This window comes from Marmota flaviventris, chromosome 5 (genome assembly GCF_047511675.1).
Source record: "Marmota flaviventris isolate mMarFla1 chromosome 5, mMarFla1.hap1, whole genome shotgun sequence".
Lineage (NCBI taxonomy): Eukaryota > Metazoa > Chordata > Mammalia > Rodentia > Sciuridae > Marmota > Marmota flaviventris.
Window position 1 is genome coordinate 92,798,120 of NC_092502.1, and position 26,925 is coordinate 92,825,044.

The 26,925-nt window shown below is 34.4% G+C and overlaps 2 protein-coding genes across 2 annotated transcripts in view; one reads left to right on the top strand and one right to left on the bottom strand.

The window, feature by feature from the left end:
- The window catches only part of Adgrv1 (adhesion G protein-coupled receptor V1), a 521,596-nt gene extending 507,448 nt beyond the window's left edge, over positions 1 to 14,148 (bottom strand). The window contains exons 1-8 of the mRNA XM_027927625.2: positions 13,966 to 14,148; positions 11,563 to 11,712; positions 10,140 to 10,235; positions 7,934 to 8,038; positions 5,731 to 5,844; positions 4,305 to 4,870; positions 3,674 to 3,944; positions 2,744 to 3,073 (exon numbers count right to left, since the gene is read on the bottom strand). Of these exons, the coding sequence (XP_027783426.2) occupies positions 2,744 to 3,073; positions 3,674 to 3,944; positions 4,305 to 4,870; positions 5,731 to 5,844; positions 7,934 to 8,038; positions 10,140 to 10,235; positions 11,563 to 11,712; positions 13,966 to 14,148 (1,815 nt within the window). The remainder of the gene's footprint in view (positions 1 to 2,743; positions 3,074 to 3,673; positions 3,945 to 4,304; positions 4,871 to 5,730; positions 5,845 to 7,933; positions 8,039 to 10,139; positions 10,236 to 11,562; positions 11,713 to 13,965) is intronic.
- A 10,831-nt stretch (positions 14,149 to 24,979) lies between these two features.
- Positions 24,980 to 25,662, top strand: LOC114086337 (ADP-ribosylation factor 4). Its single transcript, XM_027927596.2, has one exon. It carries the CDS (start codon positions 25,095 to 25,097, stop codon positions 25,635 to 25,637), a length of 543 nt encoding a protein of 180 aa, XP_027783397.1. The 5' UTR covers positions 24,980 to 25,094; the 3' UTR covers positions 25,638 to 25,662.
- Positions 25,663 to 26,925: the final 1,263 nt, after the last annotated feature.

Here is a 26,925-nt window from a genome sequence, read left to right on the forward strand (position 1 = left end):
TTTTCCTATGAGTTGTAGCCTATGTGAGATCAGAGTCCAATAGAAAAGAGAACTGAACATTGAGATACCATGGACAAAAATCTTAGATGAATACTAATGAGAATTTTCTGAATACAGAACAGAGGACAAATAAGAGCTCTGACATCACAAAGGAGACAATAACTGTTAAACTTTGAAACTACTCTCAAGATATACCCCAGAGACTCTCAAAAATGTTGGACAAGCTACCTTGAGTGTGAACTCATGAAATTAGTATGCATTCCAATTTAACAGAATCAACTTTAAAAACCAAACAAGTTATGGCATGTATTTTGTATAGTGCTAAACTTAAAGTTGTTTCTCTTAAATTTCTAAATACACATCTAAGTGTCCTGGTGGCAGATTATAGTTGTTTAAACTTCTTGCTCAACAAGATCTGGTTCTAGGCCTGGTCTGCTCCACTTCACAGACCCAAATCCCTGTCAGCTGACCACTCATATCACAAGAGCATCCCACAAGCCAAGGAAGAAAGGGACACAATTGTGAACAAAACTGTTTTAGTAAGCTTTACATCACTGTTACCAAAATAACTGACAAGAATAACTTAGAAGGAAAAGATTGCTCCTCTGGGTTCAGGGTTCCAGAGATCTCAGTCCATGGATAGTCAACTTCATTGCACTGGGCTGGAGGTAAGGCAGAATAGCAAGGCAGAAGGGCATGGTGGAGGAAAGCTATTCAGCACATGGCATCTAGGAAGCGGAAAGAAAGTGAGGAGCCAGAGGCAAGATGTAATCCCAAATGGTGACCTACTCCTTCCAGCCATACCCCAATTGCCAGCAGTTACCACTCAGGAGTCCATTCAAATTATTAATCCATCAAATAGATTATCCACTAATGAGGTTACAGTTCTCATAATCTAATCATTTCACCTCTGAACATTCCTATAATAAGTGTTTGGGGGACTCCCCATATCCATAACAAAAGCTGTGTGCTATTTACCCATCAATCCAAAAGAAATCTAAGGGTCCTCCAGAGAGTGGGTTCTCCCCATAGATGAAAGAATGCATAATACCAAAATTTTCCCACTTGGAGGAGACACAAAATAATCATAAAGATGAAGATTAAGATCTCCCACCACTAGTAAACATTAGGGTAGGCACATCACAAGTAAGCCTCCCCTACAGACTGACCAATCATACATCCCCACCCCAGTCCAACCAGGAAGCCTCTTGGCAAGAATTCTCATGAAATTCACAGAACACAAAACGCCTGAGTGGAGAATCAGCTACGAAGGACACAGTCTTCAGAATGAAAGAGGCTGCCCAACCTAGTGCTGAGCAAGGTGGAAGACACATCTGTGTAATTCAGGACACCTAGGGTAAGTCACAGTATGCCCTCAGAGACTACAAGCAAGTTTACCTAAAAGGCAAATCGTTTTCTTCCCTTCACATCAATAACTCTGGAAGTTAAAGACAATACCTTCCTAGTGCTGAAGAGGAAATTATTTCATTCTAGAAATGTCTACTAAGCCAAACTATCAATGTAAAGAAATTTCACATTTTCAGTTGCTCAGCAACTGAGAAACTTTCCCTTGCCTATACCCTTTCTGATGTATTTGAGGAGAGATGTATTACCACGAAACTATAATACAATCCATGAAGAAAAAGGAAGAAAATCAAGAAAATTCAGGAGTTCAATAAAAAATTCCTGAGATGTATATGAAAGAAGCAAGAAGTTAGAATATCTAAACTCAAGGTTCAACATGGATGATAAAAAAGTTGGAAGATCTCTAAAACATTAGATAGGCTCTCCCAACATCAAGTTGGCCCTTATATAGAAAGGGGATGATTAAAAACCCCAGAAGAGTCAATAATAAATTATAAAATAAAGTCTAAGCAAAACTTTGAAATAAATTTAAATGAAGCATGATTCAAAGAAATTAATGGAATATAATAAATTCATTTAACATATATTTCAAGTGACAAAATATGATGACATAAGATTTTAATTTTATTGATCCATTCATATTACTTGATTCTGTATTAAATTTATTTACATAATCAAAACTTGATAAGCAGACTTTATTGCTAATTTTCAAAACCAACCAATATCAAATGCATGGAAAACATAACATTTGTGAGTGCAGCTCTGCTAAAACTTGAGGAAAAACAATGTTTTGGTTAATAGAAGGTCATAAATAAGAGAGCAAAGATGGAAGGATATATTTCAGTGCCCTTATTCCCTTTAATTAAGTAATGAAAAGTCCAGAGATTCTATTTACAAATAATAAATAAATCAGATGCATGTTATTTAAAAGCAACTTTTCTTATATTGCTTTTTTTTAATCTCTGGAATGCCTCTCCTATAATATTCATTGTGAAAACATATTTATTCCAAAACTCAACTCTTATGTTTCATTTTCCCATATCAACTCAAAAGTTAATTATTAATGTCTCTCTTCTACCCTCTGTTAAAACACCCTGTTAAATTATTCTATTATGTCATCCAGTACAGTCTAAAATTTGCGTTTCATATCTGGTATACATTTAACATTACCTAACATTCATTTTTGTAGAGCCCTTGTCTTATTTAACCCTGTATACCTAAGGGACAGTCACCATTTCTCCTGGGTCTCCCTAAATACCTTTAAATAACAAGTAAAATCTAAACCATAAATTGAGAGCAAAATAACTGTTGACTACACTCACAAAGGTAAGTACACTCACAGTTTAACCAAAATTGGTTGTTTTTATCATTAAAGTACCTGTACTATGAAGTGGGCCCCATTTTGAAGGAAGGCATCATTTCTTATTGGTAACTGTGTAGTAACTTGAGTTTTATGTTCTGGAAAAATGAGGCTGTTTTTCCTGGATGTATTTAAGATGCCGTCCTTCACTTGTAGGGGGTCTGTAACTCCGGCAGGAATGTAACGTGCAGAATAAAGCATCCTCACATCTCCTTTAGTTCCTCCAAATCTCGTAAAACTCAAGGATAAATGTCTTTCACCTGGACTGCTTTCAATCTTCTGATTTTCCATAGGAAAAAATGTTATTAAGCCATAAACATCATCACTATCCTGAATGTAAAACAAAAGCTGCAAATAAAGAAATAAAATATTAAAGTACAGAAAACTCACATCTGAGATGATCAAAATCTAAATAATCTAGGTTACTCTAATTTTTTTAATTTATATTTTGGTTGCATATGGACACAATATCTTTATTTATTTATTTATATGTGGTGGCTGAGGATCAAACCCAGTGCCTCACACATGTGAGGCAAGCGCTCAACCACTGAGCTACAACCCCAGGACCTAGGCTACTCTAATTTTTAATATTTACTTATATACAATGTCTAAAATGACTCATTCTTATATGTCAGAGAGTAAAAGGTAAACCAAAACATATTTGAAAACTTTCCTAAATTATAAATTTTTAAAAATTCTAGGGTTAGAGGAATAGTTGAATGGTAGAGCACTAGCCTAACATACCCAAGGCCTTTCTGGCACTGGAAAAAAAAAAGTGAATTTTTCATGTGCAGAAGAGACAATGTTGATAAACAGGTAGGGAATCATATATCCGTAGTTCTTCCTGTCACACTGAACTAAACAGAAATTTGATTTGTCTAATCAAATTCCATGGCTCTTCTGCATCCCAGAAATACTGGCAAAAGTAAAGCATAAGAAGAGCTTTACCTCTGCTGGTTCGCTCACTTCAGCACCTCCTTGTACTGTATGAGGCAGAATTTTAAGTAGAAAAGCTTCAGCCTCTTCTGGGAGATCATCATTAACAATGGTAAAAGGAATTGAGGCCAACATCTGCCCTTGTGAAAAATGGAGAACCCCAGAACTTGGTCTGATATCTGCTGTCACCGGTGAGGGATCACTGCTGTTGCGTGTCAACACCCAGTTCACAGAAACATTCCCGTGGGTCCCGCCATTCCTAACCACTGTAATTTCTTCAAATCTAGAATTTTAAAAAGGAATATATTGTCACATCATACAATTTCCCTTAGATAGGTTCTCCCAACATCAAGTTGGCCCTTATATACTGTAGTGGTAAAAGCAGAGTCCGTCACAAACAATAATTAACCCTGTATACCTAAGGAATGAAGGAGTAGATATGTGGAGGTATCCTGGGAGATGACCATAATATGAGTTCATTTGCATAGTTAAATCATATTCAAAATACAAAGGAAACAGTGAAGCCATGCAGAGAAAACGACTCATACCCAACAATTCAATGTTGTATCCAACACCTCAAAAAATTAAATCTTATAAAAATATATTAATATAATTGTAGCAATAAATTTAAAGTAAATCATACCTTGACACTGTGTCTTCATCAATTATAACTGGCCTTTCAAACAAGATGCTGTTGAATGAGAGAACTCCATAAGGTTTGTCATTTGGCTTAATGGTAACCTGAACAATAGAAGGGCCTACTAGCACAGCATCTCCCTGTAAGGTGTCCTTTAGCAACATAATATGAAATGATTCAGCAATCTCTGGTATGGTGTCATCAACTATTTGGAATTTCAAGTGGAATTCATGAATTAAAGGTGGGAAAACAATAGTTGTGTTTGGCTGAAGATCAATGAAGTCTAAATTTTGCTGTGCATGTGCTGTTGAATTCCCAGTTTTAATTGTATATCTTATTGAAACTTCATATTCATCAGATCCAATCAGATTTCCATTGTTATCCTTTCCACAAACCACTGGAATTATGAGTACGTGGTCTTCCTCAGGCACCAAGTAAACACTCTGAATGAATCTCACGGGAGCATCATTTTTCTTGATGATAATCTCAACTGAATTCCTAGATGTGTTAATCTCAGCTCCTCCTTCTAAACTTGTCAGGTAAATAAAAAATATTTCATCATTTTCTGGTACCTGGAAAAGGAACATTAATAGTAGCAAAACATCAATAGTCAAAACATCAGCAAAGAAACCAAAGTATAAAAAGTCACTGTTTCAATACAATCAATCAGAAATTTTTAAAAAGTCTGTAACTGAAGGGAGCAAATAGTCTCCATTTATTAAACTATTTTCCAAAGGTAAATAGCCTGTTTCATATAGGAATGGAAAAGTTAGTAAGGCAATTGGTAAAGAGTTCATACTTAAGTATGATTGGCTGCTATTATGGGTTAGACCTGTAAAATCTTGGGCCCCGGTGCAGCAGGGTTCAGAGATGAGGCTTTTGGAAAGTGACTGTGAAGGCTCTGACCTCATCAATGGATTAATCCCTTGGAGTCACAGCTCAATGGGCTATCTGGAGTGGAAGAAACTGTAGAAGGTAGAACCTATGTAAAGGGAGTCAGGCCTCAGGGGGCATGTGTTGGGGAATGTATCTTGTCCCCAGTCCTTCCCCACCCCACCCCTGACTTCTCTCTCTGCTCTCTGGCTGCCACAAGGTAAGCAACTTTGTTCCTCCCATACCCTTTCCACCATGATGCTCTGCCTCACCACAGGTGTGAGCAATGGAGCCAGTCAACAGTGACTGAAACCTCTGAAACCATGACCCAAAAGAAATCTTTTCTCTTTTGAGATTTTTCTCTTAGGTATTTTGTCATAGCAATGAAAAAGCTAACACAAACACAATACACAAACTTTACAAAAGACACATTCTTATATTGTATTCTTAAATAATTTCAAATACTGAACACAAATTAACACTTGGCATAGGCTCTCTTATCACTCTTATTACACAGACAAGAGTCCTTCTCTCCTCTGAATGTTTAAAATTGTCCCACCTCATCATCAAGTACTGTCAAGTTATAGATTACTGTTGCTCTCCCCGGGGGAAAGGTGATGTTTCCTCTAACTGGACTCAAATCTTCTTCAGGGGAATTTGGACCACCCTCTACCTGCAAAGAATTAGACAATGCCATCAAAAAACAAAATATTTCATAAGATTGAGAAAGCATTATTGTGATGTCAGTTAACAAAAATCTGAAATTTAAAGATGCTTATCAAGAATTACACAAACCTATGTATCTGCCCTTCTGGTGACCAATCAGGGTCTGCAATGTAATTACACACCTTCACTATAGTATATTAAATTATGTGTTTCCTAAGATCTTTTTTTTTTAACCACTCTATTAAACATTGTGGGAGAACTCTATAAATATTTCTTCTCAGGCAGAACGGTATTCACGATTATAAATTCCCTTAAGAAATGGAAGGAAACGTCCCACCACTGGCAGTGTGACTTTGGACAAATTATTTAATAACCCTGTGCAGCATTTTCCTCATCTTTAAAATGGACATAAAAATTTCCATTTCATAGGCTGGATATGAAGATGTAATAATCATTCATTTAAAAAAGTACTTATTGAGTACTCTGTGCCTGATCTGTTTGAGGCTAAGGATACAATAGTAGACAAAGCACGTGGACTTTACAGATAATGGGAGAGAACAAATGGTGAACAAATAGATGTGTGTTAGATGCTGAAAAATACTATAAAGAAGAACATGAAGATCTGAGGGAGACCGAGTGCTGGGGAGGACTGCTTTTAGATGCGGTGATAATCTGTGTAAGGTACTTAGAACAGCATATGGAAATATAAAATTGTTCCATAAATATTACCCGTAATTATTTAAACAAAACAAAAGGTTATGATCCAATCAAATAACTTTAGACATACATAGATAAGCTGAAAATACCATAACTTAGAGTTCATATCCTTTCTATGGCCAATTATTTTCTAATTTCCCCATATTTATTATTAGAAATAGTTTTTTTGAAATTATTATCTAAATGCATATTCCTAAGAACATGAAAAATTGCTTAAGGTTTCCCATGTAGAACTTGCAAGACTACTATATATTTAGTTGCTGTTTATGATGTTTTTCACATTGTCTTACTTATTTTACATTCTTATGTAAAATATGACTACCTTCTAATGTAGCCACACTTCAGTATAAATAAAAACTTTCTATGTTGCAATAGACTTGTGACCTATCAATCCAAGTATCTTCTGTATCTACAATTAATAATTAAGGTAGCAATTGGTACTCTAAGGTTTGAAAAAAGCATACTTGATCATATTTTATATATGATGAAACACAAAAATGAGCTGAAAATTTAAATGTGAACCTCGAAGAAGAGCAGTGTGGTGACAGGATGGTCATTAAGCAATAAACAATGGTTATAGCTAGCACTTAAGAAATGCATCTCATCCTCTGCCTATCTTATTCATGCCACATCTTGTAGCACCCATGATCCTACATGGTCAAGGCATCTGCTATTAATACCATCATTAAGTGTCTTGAGAAAAAATTGGGGGAAACTAGATACAAAATAATTTTCTACAAAACTCAGTAATCCACAGCTGTTTTTAAAATCTGTACTTGAAAATGTTCATCATAAAAAATCTATGAGGGCTGGGGTTGTGGCTTAGTGGCAGAGCGCTTGCCTAGTATGTGTGAGGCACTGGGTTCAACTTTCAGCACCATACATAAATAAATAAATTAATTAAATAAAGGTCCATCAATAACTATATATATATATATATATATATATATATATATATATATATACACACACACACATACACACACATATATATGTGTATGTGTATATGTATACACATATTTATACATACATATATATATAAGATTCTATGAAATTTACAGAAATAACATTATTCTTCTAGTTTGTGATTTATAACTCCATATTTAAAGTGATACATTTTATTCATGTAAACATTATATATATTTTATTTATACATTTTATTCACGTAAACATTAATATATATTATATATATATATATATATATATATATATGCAACAAGGAAAGTATTTATATTAACCATGAAATGTATAAATAGCAAAAGTATTTACCTTTTTTCAGTGTTGTGTTTATTTTACAAAGGACCTTAATTTTGAAAATTATAATCATCTGGTATAAACTTTAAATTGTTTTCACTGAAATTATACCAAAGTAAACTTACCTCAAAAGTCACAGTGACCATTCCATAGGTTCCCTTTTCCCTAATGAGAATAAAAGGCACAGACTCATTTCTGCCCCTGGGCTCACTCACTGTGATTGATGAAGGCTATTGGGACAAGCAAAGACGATCCCACATTAATCAAACAGGAAAGCAAAGGTTAAAACTATTACTTTAGAAATGCTAACTTTGCACAGGCAAATCAATTCACATTGTATATTCTTATGACTATTACATTCCCAGCATCAATTAATTGTAGCTAATAAAAATGTTTAAAAAATTCAAAATAATATGTAAAGGGAACATAAAACTAGCCAAACAAAGATATAGGTTCTTGACCTGGTTCTACCAGTTGTCTGTTCTGCTAAAGAATCAAATGTTCTATAGTTGAAAGATGGTAAGTTAAAATGCTCACAGAGCCCAGGTCACAGAAGTGAATTAAACCTCCTCACCAAGATAGTAACTCCTTGGAAGCACCCCTGTACCTTACTCCCTGTCACACTTGCCTTATCATTGGTCAATTTGTGATTGAAAACCAGACAACCCCCAGTGACTTTCAGGACATGATTACCACCAGAACAGAAAGTGTAAGAACTTCAAATGTTGAAAGATGTCAGCTTGGTTGGTTGAAACTCAAGGAAGATGAGGAGGAAGGAGGATGCACCAAGAGCCCACGCTTGATATGGCAGCAGTGGCCACCTCTCAGAGTGGCACCAAGTTTCCATAACCCTAATCATTAAAGGGGCTAGGAATACCTGTGCCAAAGGGTTGTGATGATATTTCACTGAGATAATGTATTTTAAGCACTTATCCTTGTACCTGACACATGCTAAGGGATCAATAAATGTTGGCTATTGTCACCATCATCTGTATCATGTTTATTATCAATATAATCATCATCAAGGCTGGAAACTGAAGTCAGCCTATTGAGCTCCTATGCTGAGCTTAACAGTTACTTAGTTTAATTTGAAGAGCATGGGACTGAGTTGGAGCCTGTCAGAAGCTGCCTGGCATCACTGAGACCCCACCAGTCAAAGACCTGGGACCAATCTCAGAGATTAGGATCGATTTGTAGAAACTAATGGATATAATGCCAAAAAAAAAAAAGAAAGGAAAGGAAAGGGGGGGAATGGAAACAACATTTAAATTAATTAGTATGAGATTGGGGTGATAACTTGGAGGGAATGTCCTGGAGATAAAGCAATAGAGAGAAATTAAGCAATTAACGAAGTCTGCGCCATAATAATTTCCCTTAATTCAAACTAAAATGAGTAATTCAATGAATGTTATTAATGCAAGTTACCAAATATCTACTAAATTAGGTTACGCTAATATCTTTTCTAATGAAGATAAGGCAACTCTAAAGATCATATTTATCTATATAGCCCACCTGTTTCAAAGATAAGGAACTAAGAAAAGGACATAATGCTACCATTTGTAGTAGTGATCTAGATTGGAAAATGAATAAGAGTCTGGGATCATATTTTAATCATATTTTATTAATGATGCTAAGCAACAGAACTCAAAAACACTCTCAGGAAGGTTGTTGGAGCCTAAAACTTAGCAGCTAAATATAATTGTACTGGAAACAATATCCTGTTTTATTTCAAGTGCTAGAAAAAAATTTTCTCAAGGACAGACCTTCCTTATGTGCTTGTTTCTAAAAATAAAACCCTCTGAACATGGGATTGTCCATAAGCTCAGGACTTTGGTATTGAGGGGAAGAAAATAAATTGCAGAGCAAAACTGAGGGAAATGAGATGGATCTTTAGCCTACATCATGAATTAACAGGAAAATTTTCGGGTGGGGATTGACTATAGAATTTTGAAGAGCTGTAATGTCTACTATTCAGTTTTAAGATCACTGAAGGTTTTATCAGTATTCTTTCAGTAGACAATGCTTTCTTTAAGGGGAATTGGAGCAAAAGGTACCTGGGTATACATATGAGTTAGAGAGCAGCCAACAGAGGTAACAAATGAGACAAGTAGAAAGATATGCAGAAAGACATTATAAGTGGTGAGCATGATACTAGAAACCTTCTCAGTTCGCAAATATCTCAGGTAGAACAAATGCAAGGTCTACATAATGTGGGATAGAGACAGAGGTAATGCTGAGTTTTATTCAAATATCAAAGAATAGGATGATGTTATCTAATATCATGAAAAACTACTACCTAGCAACCATTAGAATCATCAAATTATAACATACCATATTGAATGAAATAATTCCAAATGCATTGTCATTTGATAATATCGTCACAGTAACAGTTCTTGGCCACCCAAGCTTCACATTCGATAAAGGTTTCTAAAATAAACGTCCAAGAATAGAATAATAAATTAAAACATTCAGTAGAATTTGTCTCTAATTAATTATGTAGAATATGAATAAAAATACAAATATGCTTTTAATAAGTAGATTAAGAAAACATATTCGAATAAAGACAACCTGATAAAAAGGTCCCAAATGAGATCATTTTCAAAAACTTTTTAAAAACTATTAATCACTATTAACAATAGTATAATTAAAGTAATCACTGCCTAGTAATGTTATATTACAAATTTTTATAAATTACTATAAAGCCATTCACTAATATAGTGGAATTAACTACGCAATATGAAATTCTATTTAAACATGATTTGTTTTCTTACACTATATAAGGGGCTGAAACTTAAGAATTAGTTGTTATATAAATCATAAAGCCAAAATAAGGTAAAAGGTGGCTCATGCCTGTAATCCCAGCAGCTCAGGAGGCTGAGGCAGGAGGATTGCAAATTTAAAGCCAGCCCGATCATCTTAGCAAGGCACGAAGCAACCTAGTGAGAACTTGTCTCAAAATAAAAAAAGCTAGGGACGTGGTTCAGTGGTTAAGAACCTCTGAATTCAATCTTCAGTACCAAATAATAAAAAATAGTTTAAAAATTAAGATAAAATATTGAAGCATTTTTTCTTATAAAACCAGAGTTTTCTGAAACGTTTCTATTGATATTCAATGGCAACATAAAAGAATACGAAAGAAAGAATGACTCACAAAAGCAAAACACACCTATTTCAAGTGTCATTTTCACAACTCTGAAACAATGACTCTAAAACTAATAACTAACTAATAAACTAATAACTCTAAAATTATTCTTTCAAAATTCTCAGAAAAATTAACTAGACTGATTGAAGTTAGCAGTCACTGCCTCAACCCAACAGATCAAGTCATAAATTTCAATTAAATCTTAAGCTATTCAAGTTCCCCCCCAAAGGGGTACTCTGAATTTATTCTAAGGCAAAAGGACTTCCACGATTGCTTTTTGTATTCTTCTCTTTTGAACTCACAAGTCATGCTCATTCTTTATTCATCTGATAGTTGGGGAGGAAAAAAAGAAAAGGGTAAAAGGGAAAACAAGGTTGCTGGAGCATCTGTCAAGGCAATGCCTCAGTAAGCTGAATGGATCCAGACACTAGCTGGAGGATCTTCTAAACATTTTGTCTGAGGAGTAACCAAAATAGGGGATTGCCAGAGACACTGTGGTCCTGGCTTCCATGAAAACCACTACCACCTGGTCAGCTTACCTCTAGATAAATAGATTTTTAAGTGCTGCAAGATTTTTATGAGCTTAAGGTTAAAAGGGAAAGAATGACTTACCTGCAATGTTAAGTGAAAAATAAAAGTTTCATCAGGTTCCGGTAAATCATCATCACATACTGCTATGTACACTGTTCTATTTGTTTCCCCCACAGGTATAAAAGCTGCAGCATATGTGTCAAAAAAGTCACCAGTGTCTTCTCCATACAGCTATGAAATGCAAAACATAAGTCATTCATACTTAACAGTTAGGACAAGCAAAACTGATGCTTTGTCAAGAGACAAAGCATAAATCAAATGGTGCTGACATTTATAGTAGGATGTACAAAACTATGAAACATAAATATTTAAAAACTAGTAAAAATCTTCAGAAAAAAGATAATAATAACAATAATAAACAATTCTATATAAAAAACATTTCTTTGTGTTGTGGAAGAAAAAGAAATAACTACATAGAAAATTAACAATTACATAGGAAAGTAATGCTGTGAATTTTTTTTCTCTGCCTCTAGATTGACCTGAAGTGGGCTACACCAAACCTAATAAGAAGTGGAATTGTAGGTAAAATTCACAAAGAGATGGAAGTGAACTGCTAAAAACTGCAGGGAATTCAGTTCTTTTCCCAATCAGTTTCAAAGAAACTGTTGTTTTCAAACTTTCAGCCTGAAGTTGAATTTATATTATCCACAGCAACTCCAATAAAGATCCAATCTGAAATTTCTTGGTCCCTACAAATTTTCCTTAAATTTTTAAGATCTTAAATTCTGTAAAATCAGCATTGCTAATAAGATTCTAGGGGAATAATAATTACAAAATTATAAAAGAGCAATTCATTACCAAATCCAATGAAATTTCTTTCATCAAAGAGGAAATAAAATGAGGAAAAAAATATGACTTCATAAAAATAAAAATGAAGAACGTGTATAGAAAAATTGTAGTCAATTTCTAGTTCTAATTTATAAAAAATAAAGTAAGTTTTAAATATTTGATGAATCAAAATAGTTGTCAAGGGATATTGTAAAACTTGTGCTCAAATCTTACTAGAGAAAAATGACACGGTATCGGTGTTATCAAGAGCCAGTGGCAAAAAAATATAGTTATCCAACCTATGAAAATCACTTAATAATTCACAATACGGAGAAATATTCATATCAGGGAAACCTAGAAGCAACCTCAATGAAAAACAGTTAAGGAATGATCAGGATGCAATGACACTGTCAAGAAAAGTGAAAATAGGGCTGGGGCTGTGGCACAGTGGTAGAGTGTTTGCCTAGTATATGTGAGGCACTGGGCTCAATCCTCAGCACCACATAAAATAAATAAATAAAATAAAGGCATGCTGTCCATCTACAACTATTAAAAAAGAAAAGAAAAGAAGAAAGATTGGGAGCAATAATGGGGAAAGCTCCCTGTGAGATTAAAAAAAAAAAAAAGAAGAAGAAAAGAAAAGTGAAAATAAAGGAACAACCAGATAATTATTAGGTTACTATCAAGATTATATTTAAAAGATTATCAAATATCATGTGTACTTGAACTAAGAATAAACTCAGTAAGTATATACATATATGTCATATATAAATGAAAACTAAAAGCAATGTACAAAATTACAACATTGATTAGATTTCATAAGTAGTTTTTCTTCTTCTGTTTTTGCAATGATTCATAATATGACAATTTAACCTACTGTTTAAAAATTTGCCTTTGCAAACAAAATTTTCTAGTACTTTGTGCCTTATATATACCAATACCCTTAATGGTCCTATGACATTACTTTTTGATTAAACACATATACAGATGACACACACAATCCATCCAAAAATTGAACTGTGCAGAGGTAGATCAAGAGTTTAAAAAATTCTAATAAACTTTATTTAAATTAATAAGTTTAGTTTCCCCCACAAGAAGAAATCTCTAACAGAATTTGGTGTTTTTTAATTGTAACCATTCTCATTTACATATTTCATGTATTTTCTCTAAGCCATCCTGCAATAGACAATACGTCTAATCAGGGATGCTAGGATTCAAATTATACAAAATAAAATGCTCTTGTTTTAAAATAAAGACACAAACACTTTAAAATCATCCGTCTTTATCTTGAAAATGCTATTGTCAAATGCACATGGCTACATTGGAGAACTCTATGGGCCTATAAGAGACATGAGTAGAAGAGTATTATCTGCAAATCATTTATCATAAATAGACTAATACTCAAAATCTCATAGTAAGGGGAGGGAGGACGGGGGAAAAAAAGGAAAGGAAAAGTGAGGAATCACAAACTGAAATCAAATTTCATGCATGTACAAGTTTGTCAGGATGAACCCAACTACTCTGTGTAAGTATAAAGCTCTAAATTAAAAAAGCATAACCCTCCCTCCAAAAAAAACTCATAGAAAAAAATTATTTCATTACAACTAGAAATTTCATATCTATTTCAATAAGAATAGAACTATAATAATTTCTCACCGATACAATTGCAGTAACATTTTCTGGCTGTCCTATCCTTTCAATGACAAGACGAATAACTGTAGTACTTGTTTCATTAACAACAAATTCTGTTTGCCCAGCAAACCTTATTTCTGTTTCTCCAAATACAAAAGAGATGAATAAAGCTGAAAGAAGGTTTACTAATGAAGATGCAGAGGGCATCCCTATAGGAATAAAGAAAAAAGATTAGTCACATAACATAATATATTATCATTATATTTTGTATCTATAGATAAAAACATATAATGAAGAGTTCATCAACAACTAAGATATAAATACATCAAACATTAACCAATCCAACTTGAACTTTTGATGCTGGAGTAAGTTAAAAATTTCACTCTCTTCTTATGGTTCTCCTTTTACTATTTGTAATCAATTTTTTTTCTATGCCATGATGGTATTTATAAGGTAAACTTTATTTAATTTCTTACAAAACTTATTGGCACAATTTAGTCTCAGAAAAACCTAAGCAGGGACAGAAAATTAATTAAAGTCCATCTTTCTTCAGATAAAACTGGAAAATACCTGCCAACACTAACACAGTTGAAGCTGAAGGTTTACCTATATATAAATTGATTTCTTGGTTGATGTCTACTTGTTTGTTAATTTATCTTGAATTTTTTTAATTTAGTTATTGCTAGGAACTGTTAATCCTTCAAAGAAGACCTAAATTTCCAAGACTTAAATTCTATTTTATTAATTAAAATGTCAATACTACTTCTTAGAAAAATCCATATTGCTTTAAATAAGCAAATTTGGTAAAGTGTCTATTTCCTTCTTTTCCATAATGCCTATTGCTTTCCTCTTACTACAATATATGCATTTATGAGTCATCAATATTGTTCCTACTTTCAGCTCTGTTTTCAAAAGCACAACACTGCAGTGGCCTATTGAAAGAAATGCTGTTTTGTAATGTAGATGTACCTCTAAAATGTGAGCAATTTATCTCACGGATCATTAAGATTCCAATGGATCTATGTGATCAGTCACTCGAACATAACGAGTCCATGCATTTTAAAGGAGCATTGCTTTATGTATGCTATGAGCCAAAATGCCTCCCATTGATCTTTATCATGCCCAAGAGGTAATAAAATGCTCACACATGTGGTATTTCCATCTGGCCACACATGGCTTTTTATTTAGGAATCACCAAATACACAAATTCTTGATATATTCTAGGGTTCAGATGCAATTTGCTCAGTGAAGTATATTCAAGGGATGCAGGGTATGATGGCTTAGTGATGTCTCACAGGCTCCCAGTGGCAACCTCCATAGACAGAGATTCAGAGTGCATATGGAGTCCAAGAAAAGGACATAGGCCAACAGGGACAGAGATTCTGGAGGACCAGGACATGTTTTTACAGTTGTTCCTTCTCTCCAAGCAAACCTGTCATTAGGCTAAAGGACTCGGAAGAACTAAAACAGATCTTTTTCAACAGCTGACTTCACCATTCTTTCCTGACTTCTAATCCAGGAACCTTAGTGGAAAGAAAATAGAGGAAAAAATAGGAGAAAAGGAAGGGGAAAAAAGCAAAGCATAAGTGAGAAATGCTTTCCCATGTTTGTTATAGGTAGGAGCAGCTCTGAGCTAAACCAAAGTCAAGGAGGGAAAATCTTGATTCCAAAGCCAGAATGATTTCGTATCCCACTTATGACGGGTAGTACGAAATAAATGTCTTAGGATGATGGAAAGAATACAGAATAGAGGGATGAGACGGTAACTATTTAGGCCCTTGGTTGTAAAAGAGAAAGATTGACTTTATTCGACTGTGATTTTGAAAGAAAATTCTCAAAGCCTGGCATAGGAGGTATAATAGAACTTGATAGAATTAAGAAGACATCTGAAGTTTACATGAGATTATAGCAGAAGAAGAGGGAATCACAAACAACTGAGAATTGTGCTCAAAATTTGTTCTGCATAAGAATCAACTAGGCATTTTTGAAAATCCCAATTCCTACTATCAGAAATTCTGATCCAGTTGTTCTAGTTTGAGGCCATTTAGTCTTTTTTAAAAAAATTTTTTATTTGTTCTTTCTAGTTATACATGACAGTAGAATGCATTTAGACATATTATACACAAATGGATTATAACTTCCCATTCTTGTGATTGTATATGATGTGGAGTTACATTGGTCATGTATTCATATATGAACTTAGGAAAGTAAAGTCCAATTCATTTTAGTGTCTTCCCTATTCCCATCCTACTCCCTTCCCTTCATTCTCCTTTGTCTGATCCAAAGCACTTATATTCTCCCCCCTCTTTTTATAAGTTAGCATCCATATATTTGAGAGAACATTTAGCCTTTGGTTTTTGGAAATTGGCTTATTTCACTTAACATGATAGTCTCCAGATGCATCCATTTACCAGCAAATGCCATAATTTCATTCTTCATTATGGCTGAGTTCTATTCCATTGTTTATATATACAACATTTTCTTTATCCATTCATCTGTTGAAGGGCACCTAGGTTGACTCCATTGATTAGCCATTGTGAATTGAGCTGCTGGGAACATTGATGTGGCTGCATCACTATAGTATGCTGATTTTAAGTCCTTTGGGTTTGTTTATAATAACATCCTATTCATTCTGATGCAACTAATCCTTGGGATATACTTGGAAAAACACTGTCTGTCATAACTAATATAAGGGATAATATGAGGAATATGTCTTCAAGTGGACATATGAAAGGCCCCAGTCTAATAATTCTTCAATAGTAGAGATGTGAACTTACTACAAAGTTCCTCATGTGTTTCTCTACTTATTCTAAAATTGCATTTTATGATTCCATACACCCTAAAGAAACATTGTAATGACCTATAGAGAGTAATAACGACAACAAATACTTACATAGTGCTGTTTGGGTATTTATACACACATTAATGCATTTAATCCCTTCATATCTCTGTGAAGGTTATAGTATCATTAATATCTTTTTATAGTGTGAAAACTAAGTCTTGTAGTCCCAGCAGCTAGGGAGGCTAAGGCCAGGGGATTGTGAATTCAAAGCCAGCATTAGCAATTTAGTTAGGCCCTAAGCAACTTAGCAAGACACTGTCTCTAAATAAAATATAAAAAGGGCTGCTGGGGATGTGGCTCAGTGGTTAAGCACCCTTCAGTTCAATCCCAGTACAAAAAAAAAAAAAAAAAGAAAGAAAGAAAATTAAGGCACAGACAGGTTAGTTAACATGTCTTGTCATTCAGTTAAGCTAAGTGGCTAGGCAAGATTTGAATCCTAGAGTCCACTGCTAGACCCTTTACCCAGAAACTTGCCTCTTACATTGCCTCTTACATTTTAGTCCTAGAAATCACATATCTCCATCTTGAATAATCTGGTAAAGTATTTATACTACATTTTCCCAAGCATTCAAATACTTGAAACTAATGCAAAATAACCAAACTGCCACAAAATTCATAATTATGAGACTTCTAAAAGTGTGCACCTTATTATTCTGATAAATGTTACATGTATTTAAATGACACTACTATTCTCTTGACTATTTTAAATATTTAACAGCATCTTTTATTGTCAGGACCAGTGAACTCAAAAGCTGCATTCTTACAATTTCCCAGGCAATTAGAGCTTTAAGATCTTGTGTTTAGGTCAGTTAAATTCATTTTAAATTGGTTCACATCAATAAGCTTGAAACTATGCAAAATGAACAAACAAGCATGATTGGAAATGACTCAAACGGTGTGACATCATTGATAATTGCAACTCCTTGGCTTTCATCTTTTCACACTGCAAGAAAGGATGTTGGGGCAAAGTTGGCATTCAACAGAAATCAAAAGATGAAAAAAAAGCTTTGAAAATGACGTTTCCATTAGAAGACAGGGGTAATTACACAAAAGCTGAACAGTTCTTTTTTAGAGTAACTAAGTACATTTTCCTCTGTCATACTAAAAATTTAGTGTTTAGAACTTCCTTTATGTTTTATTAAACTCAGAAAATTAGGCATAAGTAATTGGCACCATTAGTAATATTACTAACATCACAGGTCACTTTTTCTCTTATTAGATTTAATAAAAAAATTTACATGCCACATCAGACCACTTATTTTAAATTTTTTTGTAAAATGAATTTCAAACATATGTTTGAAGATCATAATGTGCGTAATTCATTCTGTCACAATCGTGAAAGAATAACTTCAGCATCAATGACATTCTTCCTCTTCTCTCTACTGGCATGCTACTTCAGTCCTCATAACCTCTCATTTCTAACTACCATCTATGTTCTCACACCTCCCACTCTTGTTGGGTATGATTCAGAGGAAGTTAAAACTGTTCCTGCAAATCAATGTCTCATCCCTTCATAGATCTCTTACTGTGTTAAGTAGAAAACTTGTTAGGTCACTTTCTTCTTTCCTATTTTCTGAATTATACTATAAAGTTTGGATTGTCTTGATAACACACAGGTACAGAGTTCTTGAGTTCTAATAATCATATTCACTCTACCAACAAGTCACCTAATTCTGTAAGCAAAGAAAATTTCAGAATTAAAACCTGGAATACATTAGAGTAGCTCTTAAAATATAAATTGATTATTTTCAGAGAGCAATTTACAGCTTAGCATAAGAACTGTGTATTGAGTTCCTACTGCACATTTTAGCACACTGTGCTAATTGCTGAGGACACAAGAATACTTAAGATATAGTCCTTGCCCCCCAAAAAACTCACAGGAATATGTAAATGATTCAGATGGTGGTAATAAAATCAAGAAGACAGAATTCTGAGACTTTTGCTTAAACACAGGGATGTAGATTATCTGTACCTCAAGGGTTTGGGATTGTGATGATTGGAGTCAGTTTCTCCCACGAACTAGAAATGAAACCAATAGCTGAAGAATGAATTGAGAGGTGGAAAGCTTAAGTTTCTGAATCCACTTTTACTCTTGATTTTCCAGTTACTGAGACAACAATGAATCACACTTTTGTTCTATGGGTTTGGGTTGGACTTTCTGTCTCCTTCAGTGTCAATCTCCAACCTGTGACGCTGTGAACCAGTGTTAAGATGTGCCACATGGAAGGTCCCCCGGTCCACTCTAGCATGCAGCAGCATTAGTTCTGTGCACCTGTGTTCTGTGCTCTGCTCATGCAATTTTCACTACCATCTGTACTCAAAGCACGTATTCTCCCCTCCACCTCAAAACTGGGAATGGCTAGTTAAAAAATTTAGGACACTTAGATAAACCAAGAATGTTTTCAGAATAGAACATGGCAAGACACGAGTACACCATATTGACTCAGTTCCTGAAAAAGTTAATGTTCTGATTGTCACCAAGGAAGCCCAATATCATGTTTCTTTCAATCAGTCAGGTATTAATTCCTTTCTATTGCTATTCTCCGAATGCCCCTTTCTCTCCTTTGAAATTTTTTTCTTTTTCTCTACTCCATTCCTTACATAAATTACTAGCATAATACATTTAATATCATAATACATCATCACTCAACAGCAATGTGTTGTAACCACAGAATTCTAAATCTTGTTTATCAAGGCTAGCGTTGTTCTCTATCCAACTTCATAGGACTGAGTACCTTGGGAAATAAACAAGCATAACATGTTTTGAGAACATGGCAATTCTCTCCAAATTCAGGGCTCAATAACTTTAAAGAAGTAGAGTGGAAAAATTAACCCTATTAAAAATAAGTAAATAAATAGATAGATAGATAAGGTTCAAGACCCAAAAGATGACAATGTAAAAAAAAAAAAAGTTGGATGATTTTACAATAATCAAGTTAAAGAAAAACTTTTCTCAGTTTTGAAAGTTAGCTCTCTTTTGTAAGTTTCAGAATAAGCAACTGTACAATATCTATGAGTGATGGGAGAAGATCTCCCAAAAGACAAACAGCATTTGTGCAGAATCCAAGGCATGTTTTGGTTTCTCAGCTTCAGCTTTTAACGTCAATGCTGTATCAAGCATCTTCCCACGGTGTGACCACCAGGTAATTAATACCTAAAATATGATCCTAATAGAGCAAGGTTTTCAAGTTTAGAATTACCTGAATTCTATTACATTTACTAAGGGGCATTCTAAAACTATAGAATTACTCCCATGGAACAGGAGAAGTTTCATCATTCATATCATCAATTATTTAGCATCTAAGAATTTTTAATCTGTGTTGTTTGTATTTAGTAAGTACTATAAAAACTGAACTTTTCCTTTTTTCATACCAAAATAGAATTTTAATTTGAAACTTTAACAACAAATGATAAAAATAGAAGAAATTTTTTTAATATATTTTGTTTCTGACAACATAATAAGTGTACATATTTATGGAGCACACTGGGACAATTCAATACATCTATACAATTGTAATGATCAGATCAGGTTAACTGTCATATCTATCACTTCAAACATTTGTCACTTCTGTGTGTGTGTGTGTGTGTGTGTGTTTTAAAGGTTTCAATTAATTGTTGTCAACTGTAGTTATACCAATGTGCTACAAAGCATTAGAAATTATTCTTGCTAACCAACTACATCCCTATATTCATTTACCACCCTCTCTCCACCCTATCTCCCCAACACCCTTCCCAAGCTCTGATAACCATTATTCTATTCTCTACGTTTTTAGATCAACTTTTATCTTCTAAAGGTAAGTGAGAAAAGGTAGTATTTGTCTTTCTGCACCTGACTTATGTCACTTAATATAATAACATAGTTTAGTTCTATACATGTTGCTACAAATGACATGACTGCATTATTTTATATGGCTGAATAATATTCCACCATGTAGATATACAACATTTTCTGTAACCACTCATTCATAAATAGATACCTAGGTTGATTATTTTGCCTATTGTGAATATGCTGCAATGAATGTGTGAGTGGAAACATTATCAAATGAAAAAACTAATAGTATCTCAGAATATAGCTAATATAATTACCTTTATTTTTATTTATTTATGTTTAATCTTTAAGGAATGCATTGTTTTATTTACCTTTAAATAACTTGTGTATGTTCGTGGCACAATATTTTTTTAAAAAAACAAAAAAGTAAATGGTGAAAAATAAGTCTCCCTCACAGTGGCCCCACCAGCCATATGCTTGTCCTACCCATAGTCTGCTACTCTTGTGAACTTCATTTGTAGCTTTCAAGAGATACTTGATACTGTGAATACATACACATGTATATGTATATATATAAATGACACTAATGTGTGTACACCCACAAATATATATGTATTTCTGAAAAATATATTTATTTATGAAAAATTCCTGGGACAGACTTTATTTTCTTCCACATACAGAGACAGGAATAAGTACACCTTTCCAAGATGTTGATGAATAAAGGGATACCTGGCTTCTCTGTAGATATTCGTGTTGATAGCATGTTTACTCTCTCAACTATACACCGTCATCATTAGAGATTCATCAATAAAGGGACAGTTTCCATTGAACAGATATAAAGACCAAGACTTCTGGGACCCAACATGAGAAGGACTAGAATATCAGCATTCAGTCAATAGCTGGTCTCTTACTTCCATTTTCCTCAAGGAGCCTTACCCTCAAACATGCCTCACATCATTGGTCAAAAGATCAAGCTTTAGATTTGCAGAGAGAATGCAAGACAGATCTGAAAGGATAGGGGTAAGAAAAGCAGTCACACAAGGCAGAGTGGGAGATGATTCCATAAGCTTTTTTGGAGCAATTTTCTCCCCATCAAGTTGCCCATCTACCATCAAAAGTTATAGAGGCTCCGGGGGCTCCCACTGTCTGTACTTTCCTGTGCATTTTTTGGGCAGGTCTGGCTGTTTAGACCTGCAGCAGGCTTAGAGTTAAGCTGTCTTGGGTAAGCAAAGCCAATTACTATTCATCCATCTGCCTGCTGGCTCTAAAACTGCATAACTATTGTTTCCTCTCCTCTTCCAGTTATCCTTGTGGGTTTATATAATTTTTAAAGTCTTTTTCCATAAAGTTTTAAGTAGTATAGCCACCGCTGGTGGCTCCCAAAGCTTGTGAGTACAGACATGAGGCTCATATAATGATTAATTTAAGAATGAACATCCAATACTTGGATATAAGGCAAAAAAGTGTATGGAAGTTTTTTTTCCAGTAAGAGTCTACCTCAGGTATAAACTCTTTTTTATTAGTGCATTATAGTTATATAAAATATTGGAATTCATTTTGTTACAATTATATAACTAAGGAATATAATTTACCCTAAAATTCAGGCCCCAGCATTACCCCTTTTCCTCCCCTTCTCTTTCTTTCTGTTCCATTTACTTTACTGATTTTGTTCTATTTATGTAATTTTTTTTTAATAAGGCACTATAGATATTCATAAAGGTGAAATTCACTGTGGTATGTTCACCTACGTACACAGGATAGTTTGATCACATTCATTACACTGATCCTCCCTTTTCCTCCTCCCTCACTGTCAAACCCCTTCACAGATCTGACCTTTATTTTCAAGGAATTCTGGTCCCCCCTCCTCCTTTTTTTCCCTCAATTTACTCAGTTTCTGCATATGAGAGAAAACATTCAAACCTTGCATTTCTGGGTCTGGTTTATTTCAGTTAGTGTGACAGTCTCCAGTTCCATCCATTTACCAGAAAATGTCCTCATTCATTTTTCTTTATGGTTGAGTAAAACTCCATTGTGTATATAAAGCACATTTTATTTATTCATTTGTTTCTCAACAGGCATCCTGGCTGGTTCCATAATTTGACTATTGTGTAACTATGCTACTATAAATATTGATGTGGCTATATCCATATAGTATGCTGATTTAAAATCCTTTGAGTATATACCAAGGAATGGGATAGCTGAGTCAATTGTAGTTCCATTCCTAGTTTTTTGAGCAATCTCCATACTGCTTTCCAGAATGGTTATACTAATTTTAAGTCCCACCAACAATGTATGAGTGTACCTCTTTTCCCACATTCTAACCCAACATTTATTACATTTGTATTCTTGATTACCATTCTGACTGGAGTGAGATGAAATCTCAGTGTAATTTATATTTGCATTTCTCTAATTACTAGAGAGGTTGAACATTTTTTTCATATATTTATTGGCCATTTGCATTTCTTCTTTTGAGAAGTGCCTGCTGAGTTCTTTTGCCCAATTATTAACTGGGTTGTTTTTTTGTTTATTTGTTTGTTTGGGTGTTAAGTTCTTTGAGTTTTTTATGTATTCTGGATATGAATTCCCTATCTGAAGAACAGCTGGCAAAGCTCTTCTTCCAAGCTGTAGGCTCTCTCCATGCTTGTTTTCTTCATTGTGCAGAAGTTTTTTAATTTGATACCATTCCAGTTATTGATTTATTTATTGCATTTTAGGTTTCTTGTTAAATTTGGTGCCTATACCAATACGTTGAAGTATTGAGCCTACATTTTCTTCTAGCAATTGCAGAGGTCTAATCCCTAGGTCTTTAATTCACTTTGATTTGACTTTTGCACAAGATGAGAGATAGTGATTAAATTTCATTCTCCTCCACAAGGAGATCCAGTTTTCCCAGCACCATTTACTAAAAAGGCTATCTTTTCTCCAATGTTTTTTGGGCACCTTTGTTGAATATCAGAAAACTGTATCTAAGCAGATTTGTCTCTGTATCTTATATTCCACCAATCTTGGTATCTGCTTTAGTGTCAATACCATGCTGTTTTTGCTACTATAGCTCTGTAGTGTAATTCAAAATCAGGTATTGTGATGCCTCCAGCATCACTCTTCTTATTCAAGATTGCTTTGGCTATTCTGGGTCTTTTATACTTCTAAATGAACTTTACAACTCTTTTTTTTTTCTAGTTCTGCAAAGAATGTCATTGGTATTTAGATGAGGATTGCACTGAGTTTGTATAACGCTTTTCATAATACGGCCATTTTGGTAATACTAATTCTTCGTCAGTTACTTTCAACTGCATAGACCCACCTAATATTTAGAGAAATGTTTTCTGCTTAATCAACAGTTTTTTACTACTAATAAAAGACTCCAAAGGACTTAGGAAAAGTACATGTAAAATTTTGGAAAATTTTATCCAGTAAAGGCACAATTTTATTTAGTGAAATAGATAATCCAAAGGTTAATGATAGGACATTAACCAGTTTTATATCTAACCCAGAAATTTTAATATTCCTCTATTCATTTATTTGTAAATTCCTTGTTTCTCATTTGAACCATTATTAACACCTTTTTATTTCCCTCATTAAGTAATGAGTTGAATAAAATCATTGACATGCTATCATTTTATATTTATATAATAATCATGTTTGTAAAGTTTTGCAAAATGCATTTTCGGGTAGTAGTATTTTTTCAAAATAAACAATATGACACAAATAAGACTTTGGTTTCATTTGTGTGAACAACAATGCAGTTCGGACTAAAAATAACCTTTTGCCTAATACAAACAGGATAAGTAAATACTTGATGTGAGACATAAAGATTTTTAACTCAAGTATCTCGACTTTGATTTCTATCTTTACAAAATGGTTACGCTTGGCATCTTCCATGAGACTATTGGCTCCCATCTGCACAAGTCCAGAAACTGATCACAAAAGCCATTCAAGCTGCTCATGCTTAGATCACCATGCCCAGCAAGGAAAAAGGAAGACACTCACTTAGAAGTTTCAATCTTAGAGCTATGTGGGAATCCAGTTAATGATAAGATTTCAACCATGCTTTCTCCATCCCACTTTCAAAAAGTATGAAATGAAATTCTCACAACTCTAAATCTTTTAAGGGAAACTCCAAACCCTAAACCAGTCAAGATATGTCCTCATAGCTGATAAATTTGAGTCTGTAACAGCATCTCTATCAAGGCACAGTTAAGACATACTTGTCTTTTTGTTCCTTAGAAAACTAAGGATCAAATGCTTAGCTTTATTGAGCCACCATTAGATGGCACCTCTCCATCTTCAAAATCAACAATTTATTGAATTATGAGTAGATGTCTTAAGAACCTAAACTTTGAGTCGCCAAGCCGGTCCTCCACCCGCTAATTCCTGTCCCTAAGCTTCACCCGTCACGCCGGCCAACGAGCGGTCCCTGTCGCCCCCTTCCTGCCTCAGGTGTTTCTTTTCCCTTGCGCTCAGTTTGTTGGGAGTGTGAAAGGAGAAGGCCCAGGGACGCCCCGACCCCTTATTCTGCCCATCGCAAGTGCCACTACCGCCATGGGCCTCACCATCTCTTCTCTGTTCTCCCGCCTCTTCGGCAAGAAGCAGATGCGTATTTTGATGGTTGGATTGGATGCTGCTGGCAAGACGACCATTCTGTATAAACTGAAGTTAGGGGAGATAGTCACCACCATTCCTACCATTGGTTTTAATGTGGAAACAGTAGAGTATAAGAACATTTGTTTCACAGTATGGGATGTTGGTGGTCAAGATAAAATTAGGCCTCTCTGGAGGCATTACTTCCAGAATACCCAGGGTCTTATTTTTGTGGTAGATAGCAATGATCGTGAAAGAATTCAGGAAGGAGCCCAAGTACTGCAGAAAATGCTTGAGGAAGATGAGCTGCAAGATGCAGTGCTGCTGCTTTTTGCAAACAAACAGGATTTGCCAAATGCTATGGCTATCAGCGAAATGACAGATAAATTAGGCCTTCAGTCTCTCCGTAACAGAACATGGTATGTTCAAGCCACTTGTGCTACACAAGGAACTGGTCTGTATGAGGGACTTGATTGGCTGTCAAACGAGCTTTCAAAACGTTAAATAAAACTGGATATCTAACCAAGGACACATTTTGATAGAATTGGTCTAGGCTTGTTACAACAAAATTAGTTTGCATCTTGGTTATTAAACTGTATCTGGGACTGGTTTGGGCAGAATATTACAGCGTTTAAACTTATTTTGTTGCCAATTATTGTTTACCAAGTATAATGTTGCTCTTTAGCAATATGCTTGGTTTTGAAGAAATTCTTGGGGAAAAAAGTATCCTCTTTTAATTTTGACTTCCTTTAAACCTAAATGCCTGGACATAGCTATTGTGACACCTTTAAATAAATCAGTTTTGAATGTTTTTTGAGCCCACAACAAATAATGTTTTAAAGTTATCCCCTTGCTACTTTACTGATACCTGTATCATTCCTGGGACAGTCTGCTGATTTGAACATGTAGCATTCCATTTGTATTTATTTCTATCCCTTGCCAAAAGGATTTTCTAATACTTCTTGTACCAGCCAGGGAAATGCTCCAAAACACTATTCAGCTATCTTGCACTGAGGAACTTAATATTTTTTCCCTATTATTGACTTCCTGGCTTCCGTCAGCCAAACTTAACCTTGGTGTGGTTTGGATTTGATAGCTAATTCTGTGTGCTGGTTGCAAAGAGTTCATATTGAGATGGCTTTTAATACTCAGCAGATTGTCTTTCTTTATATTATTATCTTCTTTATGTTGCATGTTGCTTTTGGTATCAGCCTGACTCTTTGCCCAGTATATGATAGTTCTGCTGGTGTTTTGTTTATTGATGAACATATCTTCATTAAGAGTTTTTTTGAAAACTCAGCAAACACAATAAGTTTTCTTCATAACCCATTTGAAATTATTCCTAATAAAATGATAAAATATAAAAAAAAAAGAACCTAAACTTTAAAAATAAAAAAAGATAGGTTTTTGCCAACCTATAACTCTTCACAAAAAAAATAATTTTATAATTCAGATAATACCTCAAAGACAAAATTCAAAAAAAGCAATAAAACAATTTTCTTAAAATTAATATTTCACAGAAAATAGATCTAATTAATTCTAGCCAAATTTAAAAAATAATAATTTACCCCCTAAGTTTCAATATAACAGGGGTCAGGGCAGGTATAAGATACTTTCTGTAACTTTTTCCTTTGTACCTAGTTATTGGTCATGTTTTGCTTTTACTGAAGAATTTAGGTACTTGTGTTTTCTAAATGGATGATTTGCATTCGTGGTAGGCAAAGAAGAGAGCGAAAGAAGGACTTCATTTGTAAGTCCAGTGGTTTCAATCCAGAAGTCAGAGACTTGTGTT